The sequence below is a fragment of the Myxocyprinus asiaticus genome, chromosome 4 (assembly GCF_019703515.2).
Source record: "Myxocyprinus asiaticus isolate MX2 ecotype Aquarium Trade chromosome 4, UBuf_Myxa_2, whole genome shotgun sequence".
Taxonomy (NCBI): domain Eukaryota; kingdom Metazoa; phylum Chordata; class Actinopteri; order Cypriniformes; family Catostomidae; genus Myxocyprinus; species Myxocyprinus asiaticus.
The window spans coordinates 62,398,425-62,422,358 of record NC_059347.1 but is presented as its reverse complement, the minus strand read 5'-3'; the positions used below and the strand labels follow the sequence as shown (position 1 = coordinate 62,422,358).

Here is a 23,934-nt window from a genome sequence, read left to right as displayed (position 1 = left end):
TTCATTTTGTTTTCCCAAACAGGGCCGGCCCAGGCTCTGTTGGCGCTCTAGGCGAGATTTTAGTGAATGAATGATGCACAGTTTTCTGAAGTGGATACTGATGGGAGCATTCTGTGATTGCTTGAAGTTTTGCTGCTACTTTTCTATCATGTGTTAGTAAAAATGAATAAAATTATGAATAGTTTATTTTACCATACTTCAATGCAGTGTTAATTTAGTATTCAATTTAACACTCTCAGGAGTCTGGTTTAATAGTAAAATAAAATATTCTGAAATTATAGATTCTAAAAGCTTATATTAATGTTTGCCGCAAAGCAGATAAAGTTGTTTTATTCTCAGAACATTATCAACATGTTTACATGCTCATGGGTCATGATGTGGGTCTTGTCAATGGTTTATTTGGCATCCCATTCAGCACACACCTGAATAAAACAGGCTGATAAATGATTATGTGTGAGGGACTTCAGCATTTTACAAATAACACAAAGAACAAACATATTGGTTTTTCTTGCGTGTCCCCTCCGTGTGTGAATGATGTGAAGATCTATTGGGATTTTACTAAAGTTCATCACTGAAAAGGTTTGCCCGCAGACTTGGCACTAAACAGCACACACAGCCTCATGAATGGACACGGAGTGGCTACATCACACTTTTCTTTGAGTGGAATATTGCACTATTGAGCAGTACGTTATTATTTCATTTTTTTCAAAGAGGAGAAAGCACGCACTCACATGCATGGTTGCCAGATTGCATAAATTAAGTATGACAAAAGGCAAAATATTTCCTATTTGTGCATGTATAAATCTCTGCTTGGAGTGTTGCATCTATTATCTGGCAACCCTGAGCATATTAAAAGCTTGTTGATGCGCGATAGGTCCCAAAGCCAGATAAATGAAAGATCTAATAAAAAACCATTCATGATAAATCGACCCGCGGGCAGTAGTTTGCCCTGGTCTGCAATTGAGGTTCGTTTGAGGATGCTTGGCATGAATGCTTTAGACTATAGTCCTAATCATGGTCTCTTTTAAAAGAAGACACTTAGGAGTTTTTTGGTGAAGTGAAAGCAAGCAGCAATATTACTGAAATTAAAACAACATTATAGAAGCCTAAGTTTATTTTAAAGAAAATACACTGCACTTAACTTAAATAAAACAAGCAAAAATGGCCCACAGTGTCCGTGCCAGCTAAGAGGTTCCAAATAAGCTATTTCAAAGTAGTAAATAAACATCAATAGCTGACATGAACAGTCGTTACCTTTATATTGCTCTTTTTTTTCTGCTCCTCTTCTTTGTGCCACTTCCTGCCTTGTGCACCTGATAATTTGGTTCTTTTTTCACTCATTTTGTCCACCTATGATAAGGATTCGATGATAATATAATCGCATAGCGCTAGTGCTCAATATATGGGTAGAGGGGCGCACAGTCATCACGAGAGGGCAGAGGTGCAGCGCCTCTCTTGTCATTTTGCGCCCTAGGCAACCGCCTATGTCGCCTATGCCACGGGCCGGCCCTGTTCCCAAAGCAAGAAAGAAACATATGTCTACTCTCTTCAAAGTTTAAAAAGTTTAAATCTGTTTGTTTTCATTAACATCAACCGCTTGGACATGAAAGTGCAGGAAGTTGAAAAAACAACATATACTGTGTACATATATACATATGGGTTATGGTTATATGTATATACAGTATATAAGTAATATTAATAATGAGTAATATTAAGTAGCTACATATGCTTAATATGGGTTAAGGTTGGAGTTGGGTTTAGGGTTAGTACCTAATAATTACTGTAGTTTTTGTAATTATATAGTAAGTAAGTAAATCAAGAATAATACTGTAAATAAAGTGCTACCCAAAACACTTACAGCAATTTACATCTTGCAAACTATAAATGTGATACAATTTTGGGAGACATTGTCTAAAAATCTAAATATTTATAAAATAAATATACATTTTCTACAGCCATGATGGTAAAAACAGCTACTCTTTAATTTTTGTGTTGGGGCCAGTGAAAATGTTGGCAGGGCAAGTAAAAATCTGAACCACTGGCCCTATTCTTAGTGAAGAATATTTCAGCTCTGTTGGTCCATATAATGCAAGTGAATGGTGACCTGAACTTTGAAGCTCCAAAAAGCACATAAGGCAGCATAAGAGTAATCCATACGACTCCAGTGGTTTAATCCATGTCTTCAGAAGTGATATGATAGGTGTGGGTGAGAAATAGATCAATATTTAAGTGCTTTTTTACTATCTGCACTTTCACTTTCACATTCTTCGTCTTGTGTTTTTGGCGATTCACATTCTTCATGCATATCGCCCCCTACTGGTCGGGGCTTGTCAAAGGTGGAGATTTATAGTAAAAGAAAAGAAGGACTTAAATATTGATCTGTTTCTCACCCACACCTATCATATCACTTCTGAAGACATGGAATAAACCACTGGCATCTTATGGATTACTTTTATGCTGCCTTTATGTGCTTTTTGGAGCTTCAAAGTTCTGGTCTCCGTGGCATCCACGCACAACTCACCACGCATCCCACCGAGAGAAAGAGAACCACATTATAGAGACCACAAGAAGGTTACCCCATGTGACTCTACCCTCCCTAGCAACCGGGCCAATTTGGTTGCTTAGGAGACCTGGCTGGAGTCACTCAGCACACCCTGGATTCAAACTCATGACTCCAGGTGTGATAGTCAGCGTCAATACTCACTGAGATACCCAGACCCCTAAATACTTTAATTTAAACTTTTAATTAAATTTTAAAATTGCATGTTTCAATAACTACAAAAGTGCATGATCTGTACGTTGCATAATGTTCATTGTTAGCTACTGAAAGAAAAACATTTTTCTCATTCACGTATTTCCAAATATTTTGGCTATGAAATTAACAGCCATTCATATCTTTGATATAAAATCATATCTTTGATGTTCATTGTGAAATGTTTATTTTTGCATCGTTTTATTCAATTGGCCGGAAGGAGTTGCTACATTTTTTAAGCTCCTCTTTCCAAATCTGGAGAAATGCCGTCATCTGTGTTGGTGCATTAGGTTTGTAGGCTGTTAACATCAGCACAACGGACGGCACAAAACAAATAATGATCAGCAATAATTCACATGAACATCGCGCTGTATTTGTTTATAGCGTTTCTACCGTTAATAGTGAGATGGAGATGAGAGATGTAACAGGTGTTTAAGTGTCTCTCTTCATCATGCAGCTGGTACACAAAGCATTTTTGCTGTTTCTGCCTTTCATATCAAATGTGCTGCATTATGACTAATGATGGAACGCCAAGATGTGAAAGTCAGAACTATAGATCGCTCCAGCGTCATGCGCTTGCACTGTTAACAGCTTAGTTGATTATAAACAGGAGCAGTGGCGTGCACAGACCTCAGCAGGGACAGGGGCGAAAAGATCAAAAAGGGCACTGATTTTTTTATTTTATTTATTTATTTTTTAAAGAGTAGCATATATATATATATATATATATATATATATATATATATATATATATATATATATATATATACTTAACTATTTCTTTGCTTTTGAGTATTTAAGCATTTTCTTGTTTTATAAACATAATTTTTTGCATTATTTTCTTTTTGACAAATAATAGCCTATTATTCTGTTATATTCCTAACAAAAAGCACCATATTTTACACTTATTTTTTCAGACATGGTCTGTGATAATACCCTGTTTTGACATGTGTCATAGTAAAACATGGTATTTTTTTAAGTATCTTAGGGTAATATGACAGTAGCATACAGTACCATGGTATTACCCTGGCATCAGCACAGTGTCTTTTTTTGTTATAGGACTCTAAACTTTTCACTTCTCTCATCTCTGCTGCTTCCATTCTGACTTCATCATGATTTTGAATGGGTAGCCCATATGTCCAAAAACGGTAATACCATGGTATTTTTCTGAAAGTGATTATTCTATTAGTTTAAACAATAACCAAACTGGCTTTGGCTGAATCAGACGGCTCCTTCAGTTAATGGCAGTATTCTCTAAAAGACATATTACATTTCTATCACTGAAAACGATGCAATCGCTCCCATAATATTTAATAAAGATATCTACACTGCAGGTGTGTCATGTGATGTCGGAAATACGGTAGCAATGGAGTATTAATCTGTTGATGAATTTACATCAGTGTAATCTGTGTTGTTCTCAATACACAGACAAATGCTAACTATATGTTTCAGAAATGAACAAAAGCAATGCAAGCAATGTCATTTCTGGATTCTAAAGTATTTATTAAATTACTGTAGCATCAAAGATGAGTTCAAAGTATGCAAACATGTTGAAATGTAGAATACATATGATTTATTATACATGTTGCCTGAAAATAAATGCATGCTTGTTCTCGAGCCGCTTAAATAATAATACATAAACATGTTTTGGCATACTTTGACGTTCCGTGCTGAAAAAGAAATCATCAAAATAATGAATAACTACTCGCCTCAATAACACAAAACTGATGTCGTTTTAAAGACTTTACGATGCAAACAGGCAATATAACCAACTCTTATCAGGTGCTTTTTAATTTGATGACAAATTAGAAGTGTTCAACTTCCATAACTTATGAAATATGATTATTTACTGAACACAAACTGTCAAACATACTATCAAATCATCATGCCGATCAGAAAGTTCACTCATATTAAATTAATATCAAGTAATGGCCTGGAGAAAAAAGCTTTTAGAGTGTGTATGCTGTAAACAGATATCTTCTGTCACGCTTGTAACTTCATGAAACACCTCAAAGGGCACTGCTGCAGGAGGGGACGCCACTCGAAAGCTTGTTCCATACGAAAGTGAGAAAATGCATGAGCCCTTCCACAAGACGAAGGGCACATTCATACAGTAATTCCCTTCAGAGTACCCACTTCAAGGGCTCTGCACTTCAGAGTGAGTAGGGCATAGGGAGGATCATCCTGATCTGCTGTTAAAGGCACATCTGCTCAATTTTCTTTAATACATCCACAATTTACAAAGAAATCTCATAATGACACATTATTACTGTTATTGTGAGATTATGACAATAATCTAATCAATAATCTAGATACATTTCTACCTTTTTTCTGGACGACCAGCAGGGCACCTTTATATTTGTGAAGGAAAGGGGCAGGGGCTCACGCCCCAGCTGCCCCCGTTCTGTGCACGTCACAGAACAGGAACGATATAAATTTAAGGCGCGATTTAAACGCCATTTGCATGTCAAATTAACAGGTTCAGAAAGGTTTAGTAACTAAAAGCACTCCTCACTGCACGCGCTCCCACTAAACTCAACAAGTGCTCGACACACTGCTGACAGCTGCACAAGAGAGAGAGAGACAGAGAGAGAGAGAGAGACTCACAGAGAGACAGAGAGAGACTCACAGAGAGAGAGAGAGACAGAGAGAGAGAGACTCACAGAGAGAGAGCGAGACAGAGAGAGAGAGACTCACAGAGAGACAGAGAGAGACTCACAGAGAGAGAGAGAGAGACAGAGAGAGAGAGAGACTCACAGAGAGACAGAGAGAGACTCACAGAGAGAGAGAGAGACAGAGAGAGAGAGACTCACAGAGAGACAGAGAGAGACTCACAGAGAGAGAGAGAGACAGAGAGAGAGAGACTCACAGAGAGACAGAGAGAGAGAGACTCACAGAGAGACAGAGAGAGGGAGCGAGACAGAGAGGGAGTGAGACAGAGAGAGAGAGAGACACAGAGAGAGAGAGACAGAGAGAGACAGAGAGAGGGAGCGAGACAGAGAGAGAGAGAGACAGAGAGAGAGACTCACAGAGAGACAGAGAGAGGGAGTGAGACAGAGAGAGAGAGACACAGAGAAAGAGAATGAGAGACAGAGAGAGAGAGACAGAGAGAAAGACAGAGAGAGAGAAAGACAGAGAGACATCAACCAAAACAAAACCAAAATATTTGCATGCTTTGTAGATTTCCAGAAGGCCTTTGATTCAATTTGGCACCAAGATCTACTGTCTAAACTTTCAGAAATTGGTATAGGGGGCAAAACATACAACATCATAAAAACGACTGTATTCAAACTATAAATGTGCAATCAAAATTGTCAACAAACAAACTGAGTTCTTCACTCAAGGGCGAGGTGCGAGACAGGGCTGCCCATTATCACCGACCCTCTTCAATATATACATTTAATGAATTGGTGAAACTACTAGAACAATCAGCAGCTCCTGGCCTCACACTAAATGACTCCACTATAAAGTTCCTCCTGTATGCAGATGATCTGGTCCTGCTGTCTCCAACAGAAGAGGGTCTACAGCAGAACCTGGACATGCTGTATCAGTTCTGTCAGACCTGGGCCCTGCCGATTAACCCAACTAAAACTAAAGTTCTAACATTCCAGAAAAGACCCAGATGTCAGGGAAAGAAACACAGTTTCACCCTTGGGATGATCAAACTTGATCATGCCACAAACTACACATACCTTGGTTTGAAATTCAGTGCAAACGGAAACCTCAACTTGGCCGTGAATGAACTGAAAGAGAAAGCAAGAAGGGCTTTCTATGCCATTAAAAAATCTATCCAATTTGAAATAGCAATTAAAATCTGACTCAAAATATTCCAATCAGTCATTGAACCTGCAAAAACAAAACAAACTACAATGTTATTTGTCCCTAAACAGAGATTACACAACAGCAGAATACCTGAGCACAGTCAGAGACCACAAACTGAGGAAAAACATGACGAGATACAGACTGAGCGACCACAGCCTGACTATAGAGAAGGACAGATACAGACAGAGCTGGGTGCCCAGAGAGAGAGAGACACACACACAGAGACAGAGAGAGAGAGACACACACACAGAGAGAGAGAAGGGCAGATACAGATAGAGCTGGATGCCCAGAGAGAGAGAGACACACACACACAGAGACAGAGAGAGAGAGAGAGAGAGAGAGAGAGACACACACACAGAGAGACAGAGAGAGAGAGACACACACACAGAGACAGAGAGAGAGAGAGAGAGAGAGAGAGAGACACACACACACAGAGACAGAGAGAGAGAGAGAGAGAGAGAGAGAGAGACACACACACACAGAGAGACAGAGAGAGAGAAGGGCAGATACAGATAGAGCTGGATGCCCAGAGAGAGAGAGACACACACACACAGAGACAGAGAGAGAGAGAGAGACACACACACAGAGAGACAGAGAGAGAGAGAGAGACACACACACACACAGAGAGAGGGCAGATACAGATAGAGCTGGATGCCCAGAGAGAGAGAGACACACACACACACACACAGAGACAGAGAGAGAGAGAGAGAGAGAGAGAGAGAGAGAGAGAGCGAGAGAGCAGATTTACTTGAGCAGCTTCTGGAAGTTTATTGATTTGATTTGTTCATCTGTATCTATTGGTTTAATAATTTGCAGTTGCACTGTAATATGAATAAAAGTGCGGGAAATTCCCGCATTATAAACGTGAAACTTGCGGGAATTTCTATTTTTTTCCCTCGTCATATAATGCAAGATGGCCCAAATCAAAGGTCACCAGGGGCCAATTCTGGCCCGCGGGCCCTGGATTAGGCATCTGTGGTCTTAAGTATTTAAACGAAGTCATTGTCATTCCTTTCCTTGCAAACACGCCTCCTGTCTATGTAAGTTAGGCTCATTGTTGATTGCGCTTCATTCACAAAAATTGCCTGCCGCAATTTAGATCGCGCTTTTACTGCAAATGAAAGTAGGCGGTGAAACACATTTTATTTAAAATTTATGTTTATGAGCATTTCCAACTGATCAGCAGTAATTAATCAAATAATGATCAAATGATGGAGAAGAGCGTAATAACCTGGCATATATCCAGATGCGCGGTGTTGTCAAGCGCACATTCTGCATGTTTAAGAGATGATTTCGGTTTCGGGATCACAGTGATGATGTACAGTCCCGGCAGGGTGTGTCAAATGCAGTGGTCTGTGGCATCCTCCACTGTATAGCACTCAGAATCGATCCACAAGATCAGAATTGTATGTGCAAATTGCGTTCTGCACACTTTTTGTGGGCGCGTTTGTGCTGTTGGTTGATCTGCATAATTCCTTTAGTGAATGGGGTGCTAAACCAGCGCAGAGAGCACGTGCTAATAAATAGCATATTTACCAGGCACTATTCATTCTTTGTTCATACAGTTTACTGTATGAATTTGAGATGTTCCTGTCATCTCTTGAATGGTTGCGAACCTTAAAACTCATGGCTTACTGATGCTGTATTTCTCCTCAGAGTGCTGTGGCCATGTACGATGGGGCGAGAATTCCCACCCCTGAGGAAGGTGCTAACGAGGTCCCCCTTCAGCCCGAGACCCCAGCGGCCACACGTCCCAAAGCTAATGAAGAGCCTGAGGAAGAGGAGGGTGTACCGCCCGAGCCCGTTCTGGTGAAGAAAGCCCACCGTGAGATTCTGGACCATGAGAGGAAGAGGAGGGTAGAGCTGAAATGCATGGAGCTTCAGGAGATGATGGAGGAACAAGGGTGAGTGTGTGTGCTGACATTTTCACAAACACTGTAAAAAGTGCTTATATGCAGCTGCTCTAATCCTCACATCCTGCAGACGTTCGTCTGATGTGTTCATGCTTTTAAAGAAACTTGCAGTGTCTCTAATTAATCAGCAGTTGAGGCAGAATGAATGATGGTGCTAAAGCAGTTCGGTGAGTCCACAAACACTGCTGCAGGGTAACAGATTGAGCTCACAGAAGCTGATGAGAGATGCGATTCAGTTCAGCTGCTAACATGCTTAAATGCTTCAGCGAATGCTGAGTAGGCCTGAACTTCTGCCTCAATTCATCAAACACTAATCAGTATATGTTGTATGAGAAATAAAGAAAAGCATGTTTGAAATGTCAGCAGTTTAGTTTTGCCTTCCGTTTTGTAACACTTAAGCATACAGTATCGAGATTAGATGAAGAAAAGTGATGCTTGCTCATGCAAATCTTGTTACCATGATGCTATGGCGTTGCTATGTGGTTGTTAAGCAAACATTAATGTTACAAATACAGAAAATTCACATACCATGCACAGTATACTAAAGTATATTCTACTACAGAGTAGTGTTGTAGTATGCTACTCCCAACAAAACACATGTCTGCAGTTTTCAAATGAAAAGAGGTCCAATCATAACAGAGGTCACTTCAGACTAGCAAAATCAGACTGTCTACTACTAAGGGTCAAAGAAAGGGTGGGAAAAGGCCTGCTTTTGTGCAAGAAACCTTTACTAACAAGTGGACTTGTAGAAGAAAGTCATTGTACAGAATAAAGTGTAGAATATGAACCCCTATAAACACTAAACTCTGTCCTCCTCACCATATTACACAATTACACAAAATATCCAGCCTCTTTTTCGAATAATTTATTCCAAATCTGTTTAATTTAAAGATCTCCCCTCTCATTAGTGGAAATGGAATGTTCCTCGTTAGGAGCTGTAGTGTAATAGTTATCAGATTGATGATATTGGTGATATTCAGCAGGATGTTGGAGGGGGTATCAGCCATCTGGCAGACACACGCACGCGCACACACACACATGCGCGCACACACAGACACACACATGCATGCACACACAGACACGCATGCACACACACATGCTCGCACACACAGACACACACATGCATGCACACACACAGACGGATGCACACACACACACACACACACACACCACTGTTCATCCCTCTCCTGCATGAGGACTAATTGCATGCTCCTTTAGGGGAGATGTAGGGTGTCCATATGTTCCACTCAGCGTGAGTAGCAGGCAGACGGCGTGCGGCTCTGGGAAAGTTAGTCGTGCCCTATGTAGTGCTCACTGAAGATCTGGTTTGTTGTGTTAAGCATGATTCAGCGGCTCTGCAACCTCTCTTTATCTTTCTGTTTGTACAAAAGAACTCTTAAGTGTCACACTCAAGGCCTTTCACCCAGAAATGAACATTCTGTCATCATTTCACCCTCAAGTTGTTCCAAAACCATATGATTTTCTTAAAAGGAGATTTTGTTAAAAATATTCAAGTTGCTCTTTTCTTTTCAACCAAAGTATATTGTAAACAAGGGTGGTCTTACTCCCAAAAGGACAAAACCCAGTATCATAAAAGTAGTCTTGATTAGACACATGCTTCTGAAACCACACAACTGAGATTTGAGAGCTACTATAAGAGTAAGATTTTTTAAGTGAATAAGCAATAATAAATGTCTGTTCTTCACACTAAAACTATTTGAAATACACATTTATAAAGCCTTTTGATGCTTTATTTTCTCTTTTATAGCTGAACGGCATCAGTTTCTATCGACTGTCTCTGTATGGAGACAGAATTTTCATATTTGTGTGAACTATTCCTTTAAAATAAGGGCTTGTCTTTATGATTGAAATGTGAGTGCAGATGGGAACAGAGATGTGGATTTCAGGGGTGGTGGAGAGCAGCTGGGGGAATTAACTGGGCAGCAGTACTTATAATGGTGACTGGGGGCTTTTCTTTCATGTTGTGAATATAAACCAGTGTGACCTGCCTCCCCCTTTAAAGTCTTTGACCCCATAACCTCTCCTATACAACTTCCCCAACACCCCCAGCTTTACTACCCACCCACCCTGCACTGCTTGGTTTAGCTAGATTAAACATGCAGATGGTTGGGGCACATTGACACACATACGGAATAATACATGGACTCATCATTATTAGTGCTGAGACTAGCATCACTATTGCTGTTGCTTATAGTTAGGGTTAGTTCCTGCAGCATTTGTGCCACAGATATGAATGATGGCACAAATTATGCGGCTTATTGACGAGAGGTGTGCTGTTACTTTTCGAAGGGATCAGACTTCTGGCAATTCAACCAGAACTCCCTAGCAACCAGATTACAACATGCTAAAACACTCAGACCACCTTAGCAACCACATAGCAATACCTGAATTTCAACCACATAGCAGCCCCCCAGAAATCCCTAACAACAATTCAGAATTGCTTGTGACTGTTCAATTACTGTTACAACCACCTAGCAACCACTCTAAACACCCAAGCAACTGCTTAGCAACACAAACAACCACTGAGAACTACCTAGCAATCAAAATAGCATTGTGCTAAAAATACTCAGAACACTCACTCCCAGAACACTCTAGCAATCTCCTAGCAACCACTCAGAACACCAAAGCAACTGCATAGCAACACAAGCAATCCACCAGAACTCCCAAGCAACCATATAGAAATACCCTCACAACCATCTAAAACACCCTAGCAACTACCTAGCAACCACTCAGAGCACCCATGCAACTGCTCAGCAACATGAGCAACCAGAACTCTCAAGCAACCTGAGAACTTTATGATAAAAATACTCAGAACTCTTTTGCAACCACATAGCAATACCCTCACAGCCTCCCAGAACACCCTAGCAACCACTCAGAACACAGAAGCAGCTGCTTAGCAACACAAGCAATCCACCAGAACTCCCAAGCAACCAAATAGCAACACGCTAAAAACACTCAGACCACCTTATCAACCACATAGCAATACCCTTGCAGCCACCCAGAAAACCCTAGCAACCACTCAGAACATCCAAGCAATTGCTCAGCAACACGAGCAATCAACCAGAACTCCCAAGCAACCTGAGCACTTTATGATAAAAACACTCAGAACTCCTTTGCAACCAAATAGCTATACCCTCACAGCCTCCCAGAACACCCTAGCAACCACTCAGAACACAGAAACAACTGCTTAGCAACACAAGCAACCACCCAGAACTACCAAGCAATCAGATAGCCAGTGTGCTAAAACACTCAGAACACCCAAGCAACTGGATAGCATTGTGCTAAAAACAATTAGTAACCACATAGCAACAGCTTTGCGGACACTCAGAACACCTTAGCAACACCTTAACAACCAACTACCAACCAACTACTAAGCAACACAAGCAATCATCCAGAACTCCCTTCAGCAACCAGATAGAAGTTTGCTAAAAACACTCAAAACACCTTAGTAACCACATTGAAATACCCTCCCAACCTCCTAGAACACCCTAGAAACCACTCAGAACACCAAAGCAACTGCTTAGCTACATGAGCAATCACCCAGAACTCCCTAGCAACCAGATAGCAACATGCTAAAAACATTCAGAACACCTTAGCAATCACATAGCAATGCCCTCACAGCCACCCAGAACACCATAGCAACCACACAGCTACACAGAACACCCTAGCAACCATTCAGAAGCAACTGCTTCACCCAGAACAGCCTAGCAATTAGATAGCAATGTGCTAAAAACAATCACACCCTGCCATTAATGTTGTTTGTTTCATATTTACAAACCGATTCTTTCGGATGGTTCGTTTCAATGAACTGGTTCAAAAAAACGATTCACCAGTTCATTTAGGTCATCACGTAATGACGTCACTATATATAATGCTAATACGCCGGCGTCATAGATTACACACACAAACACATTCAATAAAGATATATGTAAGGGCATATTGCTGATTATAACATTTTATTTAATTAAGTTATAATAATAAGGGTGTTTATTGTCATCAGTGTTTCATTCAGTGATCTTACAATACATCCTGCATTAAAGTTCTGCAAATAAAGCATCCAATACTTACACTGATATACAAATGTGGATGTTCTACACGTCTTGGTCAGCTCACCCTTTTTTACAGAAACCATGATCCAGCTCATCACAATTTCAGATATAATCTGCATGCACAATCCTCAATAGTAAAATTTGTTTACATCTCTCGACTGAAACGTTTCGCCTCCTTATTCAAGTCCTCGGTTCACGCATTCTCATCAGCTGCTCACTGATCAGCAGTTCTCAGTATTATGTCCGAAAGAGGTGATTCTCAGTTCAGTGTACTGTTGACTCGAGAGCTGTTGCGACCCAAGCGTTCAGTCCGATTTGTGACTAGTTGGAGCAGTTAATTGCAAAGAAGAGTTGGCAAAAGCAGATATCACCAGTTCTAGGATCATATTACTCCCGGTTATCGGCTCATTTCGATTCGGAGTGTCCAGCACATCCGAGAGACAGGTTAAGATAGAGTAACTTGTGGATCAGTGTTGACTCGAGATGCGAACTGTTTCAAACGATTCAGTCCGATTTTGTGAACTAGTTCAACTGGTTCACTAAAAAGAACTGGTTCAAAAGAACGATTCGTTCACGAACTGGACATCACTAATGTTACAACCACATAGCAACCACTCAGAACACCCAAGCAACTGCTTAGCAACATGATTCATTACCCAGAACTCCCTAGAAACCAGATAGAATTGTGTTAAAAACACTCAGAACACATTAGTAACCACAAAGTAAAACCCAAGAACACTGTAGCAAGCACTCAGAACACTCAAGTAACTGCTTAGCAACATGAGTAATCACACAGAACCCCCTAGCAACCAGATAGCAACATGCTAACATACTCAGAACACCCAAGTAACTGCTTATGTGCCCTTCAAGTGGAGTGGTAAATATCGTAATTACGAGTTCCGAGCACATGAGTGACTCAGCAAAGTCGTACTTACGAGTGGAAAACTCGAAATTCTAGGTATCAACCCGAGTTTCCTAGTCGAGATTTTAGAAGAGGCGAATCGACATGAAAGATGATGGGAAGTAAAATCTAAAACTAAATTATTTCAACTTCTGTACTTTATATGAAAATCTTTATTTGTTATGTATCACTCTTCATGGTTTGTTTTTAGCAAATTAATGAATCATTTGTGAGATATCATGCATTATAATGCATGGTATCTCACAAATTATTCATGTAAGTTGTGTATAAGTGATGCATGTTTATTCACCAGTACAACAGAAAATGAGCTTTTGTTGTTGTTCATTGTGTATTTGTTTGAGTTTGGCTTCTTCCGTACTTTGTTTCCCACTCGAATGCGTGACATGTTGTAATAACGAATGCCCAACTCCCAGGTACGAGCTTCCCAGGTTCACTTGAAGGCAGCATTAGCATCACTCTAGCAATCACCCAGAACTCCCTAGCAACTGGATAGCAACATCCTAAAAACCACTCACAACATCTAGCAACTGCATAGCAACGTCCTAGCAACCACCTCCAACACCTGATCATCATGGTGATGAGTTTTGCATGGCCAAACACTAAACCTTAAAGCATAAAATGTAAAAATCTAGTTTTTACAGCGCACAGTCATAGAACACACACACACACACACACTAGTTGTAGTCTGTTGGGTCATTTTCACCCCAGCAGGAAGCAATTAGTGGAGGTTTGCCACTGAAGCAGCTCACTGGTTAATTGCTCCATTGCCACTGGCTACGCCAGCAGCCCAATGGCTCTATCTGCCCCCACCCCCATGATCAGACTCATCCATGTCCAGAGAGACAGTCTGGAGACAGATGGAGACAGGATGAAGCTTCATGTATAATTTATACATTTCCCCGAGAAGAGTGCTGAGAGGAGAGAGGTCAGTGGATGGATGGATGTGCAGAATGAGAAAGCAGATCATTCTGTAATTGGATTCCCAGACATGTGAAGCGCTCTGAAATACTTGATTGTGATTGGTCAGTTGTGGTCAATATATAATTGACCATTGTCCTATACACTATTTCTTCTCACATAATAAAATACTTTCAACTCAGTTCAATATTTCATGTTAATTTGATTTATTTATTGCACTAGTAACCATGTTATAAGCAACATAATGTAAAGTCAGCCTATCATTATTGGAAAATAAACCCATACAAGACTCTTATGCCCCAAAATTGTGGAATTGCTACATTGTAATATGAGAGAGGCATCCAGATAGTAATGTGATAAAAACACCTTAGCAACCACGAGAGCGAGATGACAGAATTTTTAACATGGACTGTGTATTTTGAGTTCAGTTTTGTCAATAAACATCATCACAATTAATGTGACAGCAGTAAAGATAAGTGAAGTATACAAATCATGTTCTGTGATCTCTATATCCTCAGTACTGAAGTGTTAGGTTCGTAATGGGTTCACAGTTAATATGCTGTTAAACAGGTTCATCAGAGCTATCGATTGACTGTTGGCTAAACAAAAGAGATAGATGGTGCACTAATGTCCCTTGAGTCTTTTGGTAATGATGTTGGCTTCGCTCTTGTCATTCTTATCTAATTGGCTTAATAAGGCCGTATCCATTGTGGCCAAAGTGTGTGTGTGTGTGTGTGTGTGTGTGTGTGTGTGTTACATCTGCTCTTTCCAAACATGGCGAGAGCCCCCTGCAGGCTTATGATGATGTAGGTTTTAAAAATATTCTGTCATCATTTACTTACCCTCATTTTGTTTCTAACCTGCATGACTTCCTATTTACTGTGGGATTTTCACCACTATTTTTCATTGTTTGTGTCACCGGTCCTACTCCATCCACCCTGAGCGGGATTTGAACCGACAATCCCGGGCATGGGAGTTGGACATGCTAGCAAGGAGGCTAGAAAAGCCATGGCTCTACCTCGGTTGCTAGTGCGTCTCTTAAGGCCAGGAGAGTGTGGTTTACACATTGCACAGCTATCACGTACCAGCTGGCCACTGATACATATGGAAAAAAAGATGACAAGTGAATGTGAATGCTGACTTAGGCTAACGTTTGGCCTAACATCTCCTTTCGTGTTCTACGGAAGAAAGAAAGTCATGCAAGTTTGGAACGACATGAGAGAGATTACAACAGTATGCAATATGAATACAAAACATTTTAAACAGTACTACAATACATTGCCATCACGTGATGCATGTTTAATAAAACTTCATTCAAATAAATATGGTTATTTTGCTTTTTTAATCTCATTTTGTGTAAGAATGTCATATCTTTTGGCTGTCTGATCCAATAACAAATCACAAACAAGATGTTAAAGATTGTAGTTGATATCGATCGGTTCAGTCGTCATACTGGAAAATCAATTCAAGCACATTACATTGTGGGATAGAGTATTTAGCGTATTTGTTTACATTCCATTCATGAAGAATAGTTTATTCTGAATATTTTACTACATGCACATTAACATCTTTTCAACATTGTTGTCATTTATCATATTGCTATTTATAAAAGAAAATGCCACTTGAGACCATGCGTTACAGTGATATTACCATGGCTAAGAGATGTACTTACTGTAGACCCTAGACACATTGTAAATCATCCTCTCATGGCTTGATGCTTTTATTTATTGTATCTTGTGCTTGTGTGTGCACATGTCAGAATGAATTTGATAAAGCAGCATTCTCTCCCACCCTTTAGGCATTAAAACACAAGCTTTTATTTTAGAAGTTTGGCTCTCTCATAAACACTCTCATCATCATCTTCCTCATCTGCTGCGTGCAGCTGCTCTGGGCAGTGGCTGATAAACCTGCTATTATAGTGCCATACATTACCAGCTCAACTCAATACACAATGGTTGCCCTTGGTAACACCAGTCTCCTTCAAACAGACAGCAGGTGCAGTCAGTGACGGTGGTTTCATACACCGCTGTGTTAAGTCCTTTCACACAACTCGCATTGAGGCTTCATCACGTCACTCAACACAAGCCTCATGCCCCGCTTTGACCTCTTCATGAAAGTGTTGCAGATAACGGCTCTGTTCCAAATCCTAGTGAGCTTCTATCCTATAGGCAGCTGCCTTATAAGGTAGCATCCAGTCTGAAAAAGTGACTGATTTGTAATGCTCTACATAGGTTCGCCACACAAATACTGTAGCACACCTCGCGTGAAACGCACGAGACACTTGACTAACAAGTGATTCCTAAACAGTTTACTGTCAACATGTTGCATACTAATGACATGAGACACTAATTAGCAGGGCTGCACAATGTTTCGGAAAAGCAATCGAGATTACTATGATGGCTGCCTTGATAAACTAATTATGAAAACTGACCATTACAGCATTCCATTTAAGTTTACTCTTTTTGCATCAAAGATTTTTCTATTTCCGTGCTTTTGCAGCTGTTGAGCAATTCTAACCAATCCCAGAAATGTCCGTTGAGCAATTAAACGGCAATGGTGAATCAGAGATGAGTTAATTTATGTAAAGTCCTACCAGGAATGATTCTAATGCACAAGTTTTAAACTGTCTGATGCCCAGATGCTTGCTTTATGTTTCACCTCTGTTCACCTGACAATAGAAAAGAAGCTGTAGATCAAAAGCGAAAAGCATTGCCGCTACTTTGAAATTGTTTTAGATTTGTTACATTGTTTGTATCGTTCGCTTCCAGTGTAGATGGTAAATACATTGCAAATGAGAATTAAGTAATAGTTTCGTTTTGTAATGCTACTAAGAAGGCCAATGTGAAGTTGATTTACTGTATAAATGTATAAGACAGCATTAAAGAAATTCAACTCAACAGTTTTTAACTTGTTTTGAATGTGTAGCCTACATCAAGAATATAGTTTCAGTTAAACAAATAATAATCGTGATAACAATACAAGGAAAAAATCAACAATGATTTTTGTCATACTTGTGCAGTCCTATTAAAAGGCATTTAAGCACACAAATATTGGGTTAAATAGTCTACTTTTAATTCGATTTTTTTTTGGGATTGAATTAATTTGTAATTTTTCTCACGTTGTCCACCATAGTTAATGGATTTATTCATTGCTTTCGTAACCAATCCATGTTGCATTCTGTCTAATTTGGCTAGCTTCTTCTATGTGACAGACGTATTTGACATCAGCAACAAAAAAACAAAAAAATTGTGGTTTTCTCCTATTCATTTTGCTGTTGTAACAATACACAATTATAGGGTTAGTTGCATGTTATCGTTTGCATTCAGCTTTGTTTTTTCCTGCTGTCTGCAACTCTATCAGATCAGACCTGCAACCTATTTTTGGATCACAATCCACACACCCGAAAAATTATTTTCGCCTATTTTTAAGATTTTATTTGATTAGATATTACTCAATTAAATTTCATGGAATTTTGTTATGAAATTAAAATGCGTAAATCTGCCTAAAATTGCAGTGCAACTAGGTTACATTGTGTAACACCAGCCTGCAGTCTTCCACACACCCCTGCAGACACACACACTGCAGTAATCACATTGCATGATGGATGCACACTGGGGAAAACAACAAGGGCCAGTTTAATATCTGAATATTTCGCAGACTGGCTGGAGGCTGAATATTTACACTTCAAAATATAGAAACATTTTCAGCACATCTCTGCATGCAGCACGAGGCTTTACAAATACTGCTTCCTATTGCATTTAAAAGTGTTTTTTACTAGAAAAAATAGGCCAAATGATGAGTCATGTTGCACTACACAGTTTTATGTCCAGTGCTCTTTTGAGTGAGAATAGTGATGCTTGCCTTAGTTGCATATGTTTGAATAAAACATCCTTGCCTGGTATATGCACTAACTTTTTACCAAAGTGTTTAGTGAGATTAGCAAGGAAATGATCACATCAGCGAACAATTCTGCCCTGTCTTCTCAAAGCTGACCACATGTTATACAATTTTTGCTCATTACAGATTTGATAAATAATTTAATTGTTTAACCTCTTATGAGCCTCCACTGTAAGTCCATTGATGTCTCACAGACATATGTGTGTTAGTGTGCGAGTTTGTGGGAAGAAGCAGCACACACGTGTTACATGATCTATGTTAAACTGAATGGTGTGGAAAAATGGTGGATTTATATAGATGTAGCCGGTGGGTTAAAAATAATCACCAAAGGATACAAAAATATATTTTGGGGTTTTATTCTGACGGCTGTCTTTTAAACAAACAAACAAACAGCAGTCAATGGGGCTCTATATAAAAAATTAAAAAAAATAGTAAAATGAAAAACAGAAATGAAATACAAAAATTAAATATGGTAGTGGCTAATGTAAAAAAAAAAAAAAAAAAATACAAACAGGATGTAAGCCTACCCATATGCTTTAGCATACATAACCTTAATACATGCTTACATCATTCACAGCATTTTATACTGTTCCGGTTGCTACCGGCACGGTGCACGAGTCTGTTTTTGTAGCTTGCTAGCCTGCTTAGCATTGATTATTCGTCTTATACGTTCATCGTTTTATCCTTTGCCATTTTACCATGTGCCTCGGTTTTTTAAACTTTCCTACTGTTTCAACTGCGTGTATTTTACCGCACACACCCGTTTTCTCTGTTTTTTTTTCTTCTTTTTTTCCCCCGCTTGCCTATATCTCATATCTCAACTGCGTGGATTCGTTTTCTCCACTGTACACGGATTATTGCATCAATCTCAAACCCTCGGCGCTCAAGAACAACCATAACAACAACAGCAAACAATTGCGGTAAGTAATGGCATCCGCTCATGTTATTTCTTCCTGCATTACATGCCACATGTTTACTATAGCTTCTTTTGTCAGCAGTGAGGGATTTACATGTGATAAATGTAAGGAATTAGTCAGGCTGACGGAGAAGGTTAATAAGTTAGAGATATGCATCCGAATGCTAGTGGAGGTCAGTGAGAAAGAGAAGCCGGTAGATACTGTTTCGGATGTGGGTAGAACAGCGAGCAACACACACACTTTGGTTCCGGCTGTAGAGCCCCTGCAGCAGGGCGTTTGGGTGACGTCTCAGCGGCATACTCGCTCAGCAAAGTGACACCACTCTGCTATTCCTGTTAGGGTTTCCAATCGATTCTCCCCACTCAGTGATGCACCCACTGAGAATCATTTTGAAAGAGCCCTTGTTATTGGTGATTCTATTGTAAGGAATGTGGAAATAGAGACTCTAGCCACTATTGTTAAATGCATTTCCAATGCCAGAGCGTCTGACATCAGATCAAATTTACAAGTGTTAGCTAATGTTAAATGTAGATTTTCTAAAATTGTTATTCATGTTTGCACTAATGACATCCAGCATCGCCAGTAGGAGATCACTAGAGATAATGTTAAAGAGGTGCGTGAACTTGGAAAAATTATGTCAGACACTGTAATATGCTCTGGCCCCTCCCTGCTCGTCGTGGGGACGAGGTTTATAGTAGATTAGTGTCACTGAATGGCTGGATGTCTGAGTGGTGTCCAGAGAATTGCATATGATTCATAGACAATTGGAAGAGTTTTTGGGGTAGACCTGACCTGCTAAAGAGAGACGGACTCCATCCCTTCAGGGAAGGTGCCGCTCTCCTCTCTAGTAATTTGGCTCATAGTCTTAATAGTGATAGTATTTGACTAACTGGGGCCCAGGTCAGGAAGCAGACAGACTGGTTAATCTGAACATCTGCTAGCTGCCTTGAGACATCACACAGGTCACATAAACTACAACACATAGAGACTGTATCACCTAGATATCATATAGAGACTGTGTCTGTTCCCCGAACTACCAAACACAAAACCCTTACTAAATCATTTAGAAAAAAAATTGATTAAGGTAAAAAAAAAACAAATAAAAAAAAAAAACATAAAAATTAAAGATAAACATCATATAAATGTAGGGCTACTAAACATTAGATCTCTTTCAATCAAAGCACTAATTGTAAATGAAATTATTACAGATCATAGTTTGGATATAAATAAAAAATATCTGTCATCTTTTGTCCTTGCTACAGTATATAGATCACCCAGGCCGTACTGTGGCCGTGTTGGTGACTTCAACATTCACAGAGATAATGAAAATGACACATTGGGATTAGCATTTATCGATATTCTCAACTCTCTTGCAGTCAGACAAAATGTGACAGGATCAACTCATCACCATAATCATAGGCTAGATTTAATTCTATCATATGGAGTTGATGTTGATACTATAGAAATTCTGCCACAGAGCGATGACATCTCAGATCATTACCTCGTCTCTTGTATGCTGCGATCAGCTAATGTTACTCAATCGACACCACGCTATCATTTTCATCACATGTAAATCCCTCACTGCTAACTAGAATAGAACTGTTCTTTCGACCACTAAAGTTAGCTTCACTAATAATCTTCCAGATTTGTCTCATATACTCATTAAGCCAAAAAGTCTAGAAGAACTTGATGTAATAACAGAAAATATAAATACAGTCTTCTCTAGCACTCTTGATAGTGTCGCCCCCCTTCGATTAAAGAAAATTAAACACTCATGCTCTCAAGAGAGCAGCTCAGAAAATTAAGCACAAGTGGAAGAATACAAAATTAGAGGTATTTCATGGTGCATGGAAGGATAGTGTCTGTAGCTACAGACAGGCACTAAAAACTGCCAGGTCAGCATATTTTAGCAAACTCATAGAAAATAACCACAACAGTCCTAGGTGATTATTCAGTACTGTGGCTAAATTGGTTAGGAATAAAGTATCAACTGAAAGATATTCCATCGCAGCACAATAATAATGACTTCTTGAATTTCTTTGCTGATAAAATAGAAATCATCAGAAATAAAATTGGAATTATGCAATCGTCTGTCACAGTACCTCAGAAAACAGTGTCTCATAAATTTCATCACGAGCAACTTCAATCCTTCGCTGTCATAGTTCATGAAGAGCTAACAAAACGTATCAAAATTTAAAAGCCCGCTGACTACCACCCCTGGAGTCGAGAGTTCGAATCCAGGGCGTGCTGAGTGACTCCAGCCAGGAAGCCTCCACACGCGCTACGTCTACGCGGTAATGCGCTCAACAAGTCAAGTGATAAAATGCGTAGATTGACGGTCTCAGATGCGGAGGCAACTGAGATTCGTCCTCCGCCACCCGGATTGAGGTGAGTCACTACACCACCATGAGGACTTAGAGCATATTGGGAATTGGGCATTCCAAATTGGGGAGAAAAGGGGAGAAAAAAAAGTATGGTGTGCCACAGGGATCAGTTTTAGGGCCTCTGCTTTTCTCCTTATATATGCTTCCCCTGGGAGATATTATCAGGAATTGTGGAAGAAGTTTCCACTATTATGCCGACGATGCCCAACTTTATATTTCTTCTAAACCCGAAGAAATTTCACAATTCTCCAAATTAGCAAAGTGTATCAATGAAATCAAAGATTTGATGGCCAGAAATTTCCTTCTACTCAATTCCGACAAAACAGAGGTACTAATTATTGGACCAAAAACCTCTAAAATATGATTTGACTTTCAGTGATGTATTGTTACGTCATCATCTTCAGCAAAGAACTTGTTATATTGTGTTATATCTGATACCAATCTGTCCTTTGAAAATCAAATTACCAATGTTTGTTGAACAGCATTCTTCCACCTCAGAAATATTGCTAAATTATGACACATGCTCTCTGTTGCTGATGCCGAAAAACTAATTCATGCGTTCATGACCTCAAGATTAGATTATTGTAATGCATTACTGGGAGGATGTCCAGCAAGATCAATAAATAAACTTAAATTGGTTCAAAATGCAGCTGCCAGAGTGCTGACTAGAACAAAGAAATATGATCATATTAGCCCCATTTTATCGTCGTTACATTGGCTACCTGTTAAATTTCATATTAATTTTAAAATTCTGTTAACTGCATACAAAGCTTTAAATAGTCTAGCTCCACAGTACTTAAGTGACCTTCTGACACGCTATTTTCCATCACGTTCATATTCCATAGGATCACTCAATTCTGGCCTGTTAATAGTTCCTTGAATATCAAAATCCACAAAAGGAGTTAGATCCTTTTCCTATTTGGCTCCTAAACTATGGAATAGTCTCCCTAACACTGTTCCCAGACACACTCACTCAGTTTAAGTCTAGACTAAAGACTCATCTATTTAGCCAGACATACACCTAATTTATCCTTCAACTCACAATTAGGCTGCTTTAGTTAGGTCTGACAGAACCAGAAACATTTCTCAGAAACATTTCTCATAATCTATAACTCTGCAAATAAATTGAATGGCATCTATGCTAATATCATTCAAATTTTTTTCCCGGTCTCAACCCCGGGATTCATATCCCAAAGTTACCAGAGCCGGCCAGATCTAGCTCTGTTCCTAATTGATGTCGGACTCCACTGCTAAGTGTCTCTGAGTGATGACAACAAACTACAGTCGGTGCCAGCCAAACATCACTTCAGTCTTTTACAGTGGACTTCAGAGGATGAACTGATGCCAACTCCAACTGTAAGACATCAGATACTTCATATGCCACTGCCTGAACCTTGGTTTTAGGATGGACCCCACTGAACCTCACCGAAATGACCTGCCGGTTGAACTGTGATGCACCTCACTGATTTCTGCCTGCATCACCTTTATCTAATGATGGACTACACTCTTATAATGGAATACATAGACTATCATTTAACTGCCAATAAAAGCCTTCATCAGCCAACAAACAAAGGACAATTGCATCTATGTGAACTTCTGCAGTTAATCCAGGATGAACTTCACAGACATTAGTCATTAATCTTACAGTTCATACAGTTTAAACACGGGCCCTTAACACTTACTTAGTTTACTAATCTTAATCCATGACTTGCACTGCACATAAATAACTAATATTGTCATTATATTCATGTTGTTTAGTCAGAGGGGAACTGACCCCCACAGTGAGTCTGGTTTCTCTCAAGGTTATTTTTCTCCATTAATCAACATCTTCTGGAGTTTTGTGTTCCTTGCCACAGTCGCCTTCAGCTTGCTCACTGGAGTTATAAATGCAATTATTATTTCATCAAATTAATCAATGATGACTCTAAGACTTTATAGATATTACAGTTTCATTTTCTGTTAATGCATGATTTTCTGTAAAGCTGCTTTAAAATGATGTGTGTTGTGAAAAGTGTTATACAAATAAAAATGACTTGACTTATACATTCAAGTACTTGCTTAAATCACTCAAAGAATTCTATGCATTTTTTTTTTTTTTTACCAGGCTTCAAGGACCTGTATAACAGTTTAAACAATACAATTCTCATTACACATGTTCACTTAATTGGAAAACACTTGGGGCTATAAATCATTAAATAAGATATGATTAATTCTAAATTTACATACACAGTTCTCACATGTGTAGCAAATGTGGTCAAACTCCACACATACAATCTATATGCATCCTTCAAAAATGATCCATAACAAACACTCAATTTTAACATATGACTTGTGAACAC

The 23,934-nt window shown here is 39.4% G+C and overlaps 1 protein-coding gene across 1 annotated transcript in view; it reads left to right on the top strand.

Moving 5' to 3' along the window:
• The window catches only part of LOC127433314 (serine/arginine repetitive matrix protein 3-like), a 93,105-nt gene that overhangs the window by 30,927 nt on the left and 38,244 nt on the right, over positions 1 to 23,934 (top strand). The window contains exon 2 of the mRNA XM_051685101.1: positions 8,231 to 8,478. Within this exon, the coding sequence (XP_051541061.1) occupies positions 8,243 to 8,478 (236 nt within the window). The 5' untranslated portion in view covers positions 8,231 to 8,242. The remainder of the gene's footprint in view (positions 1 to 8,230; positions 8,479 to 23,934) is intronic.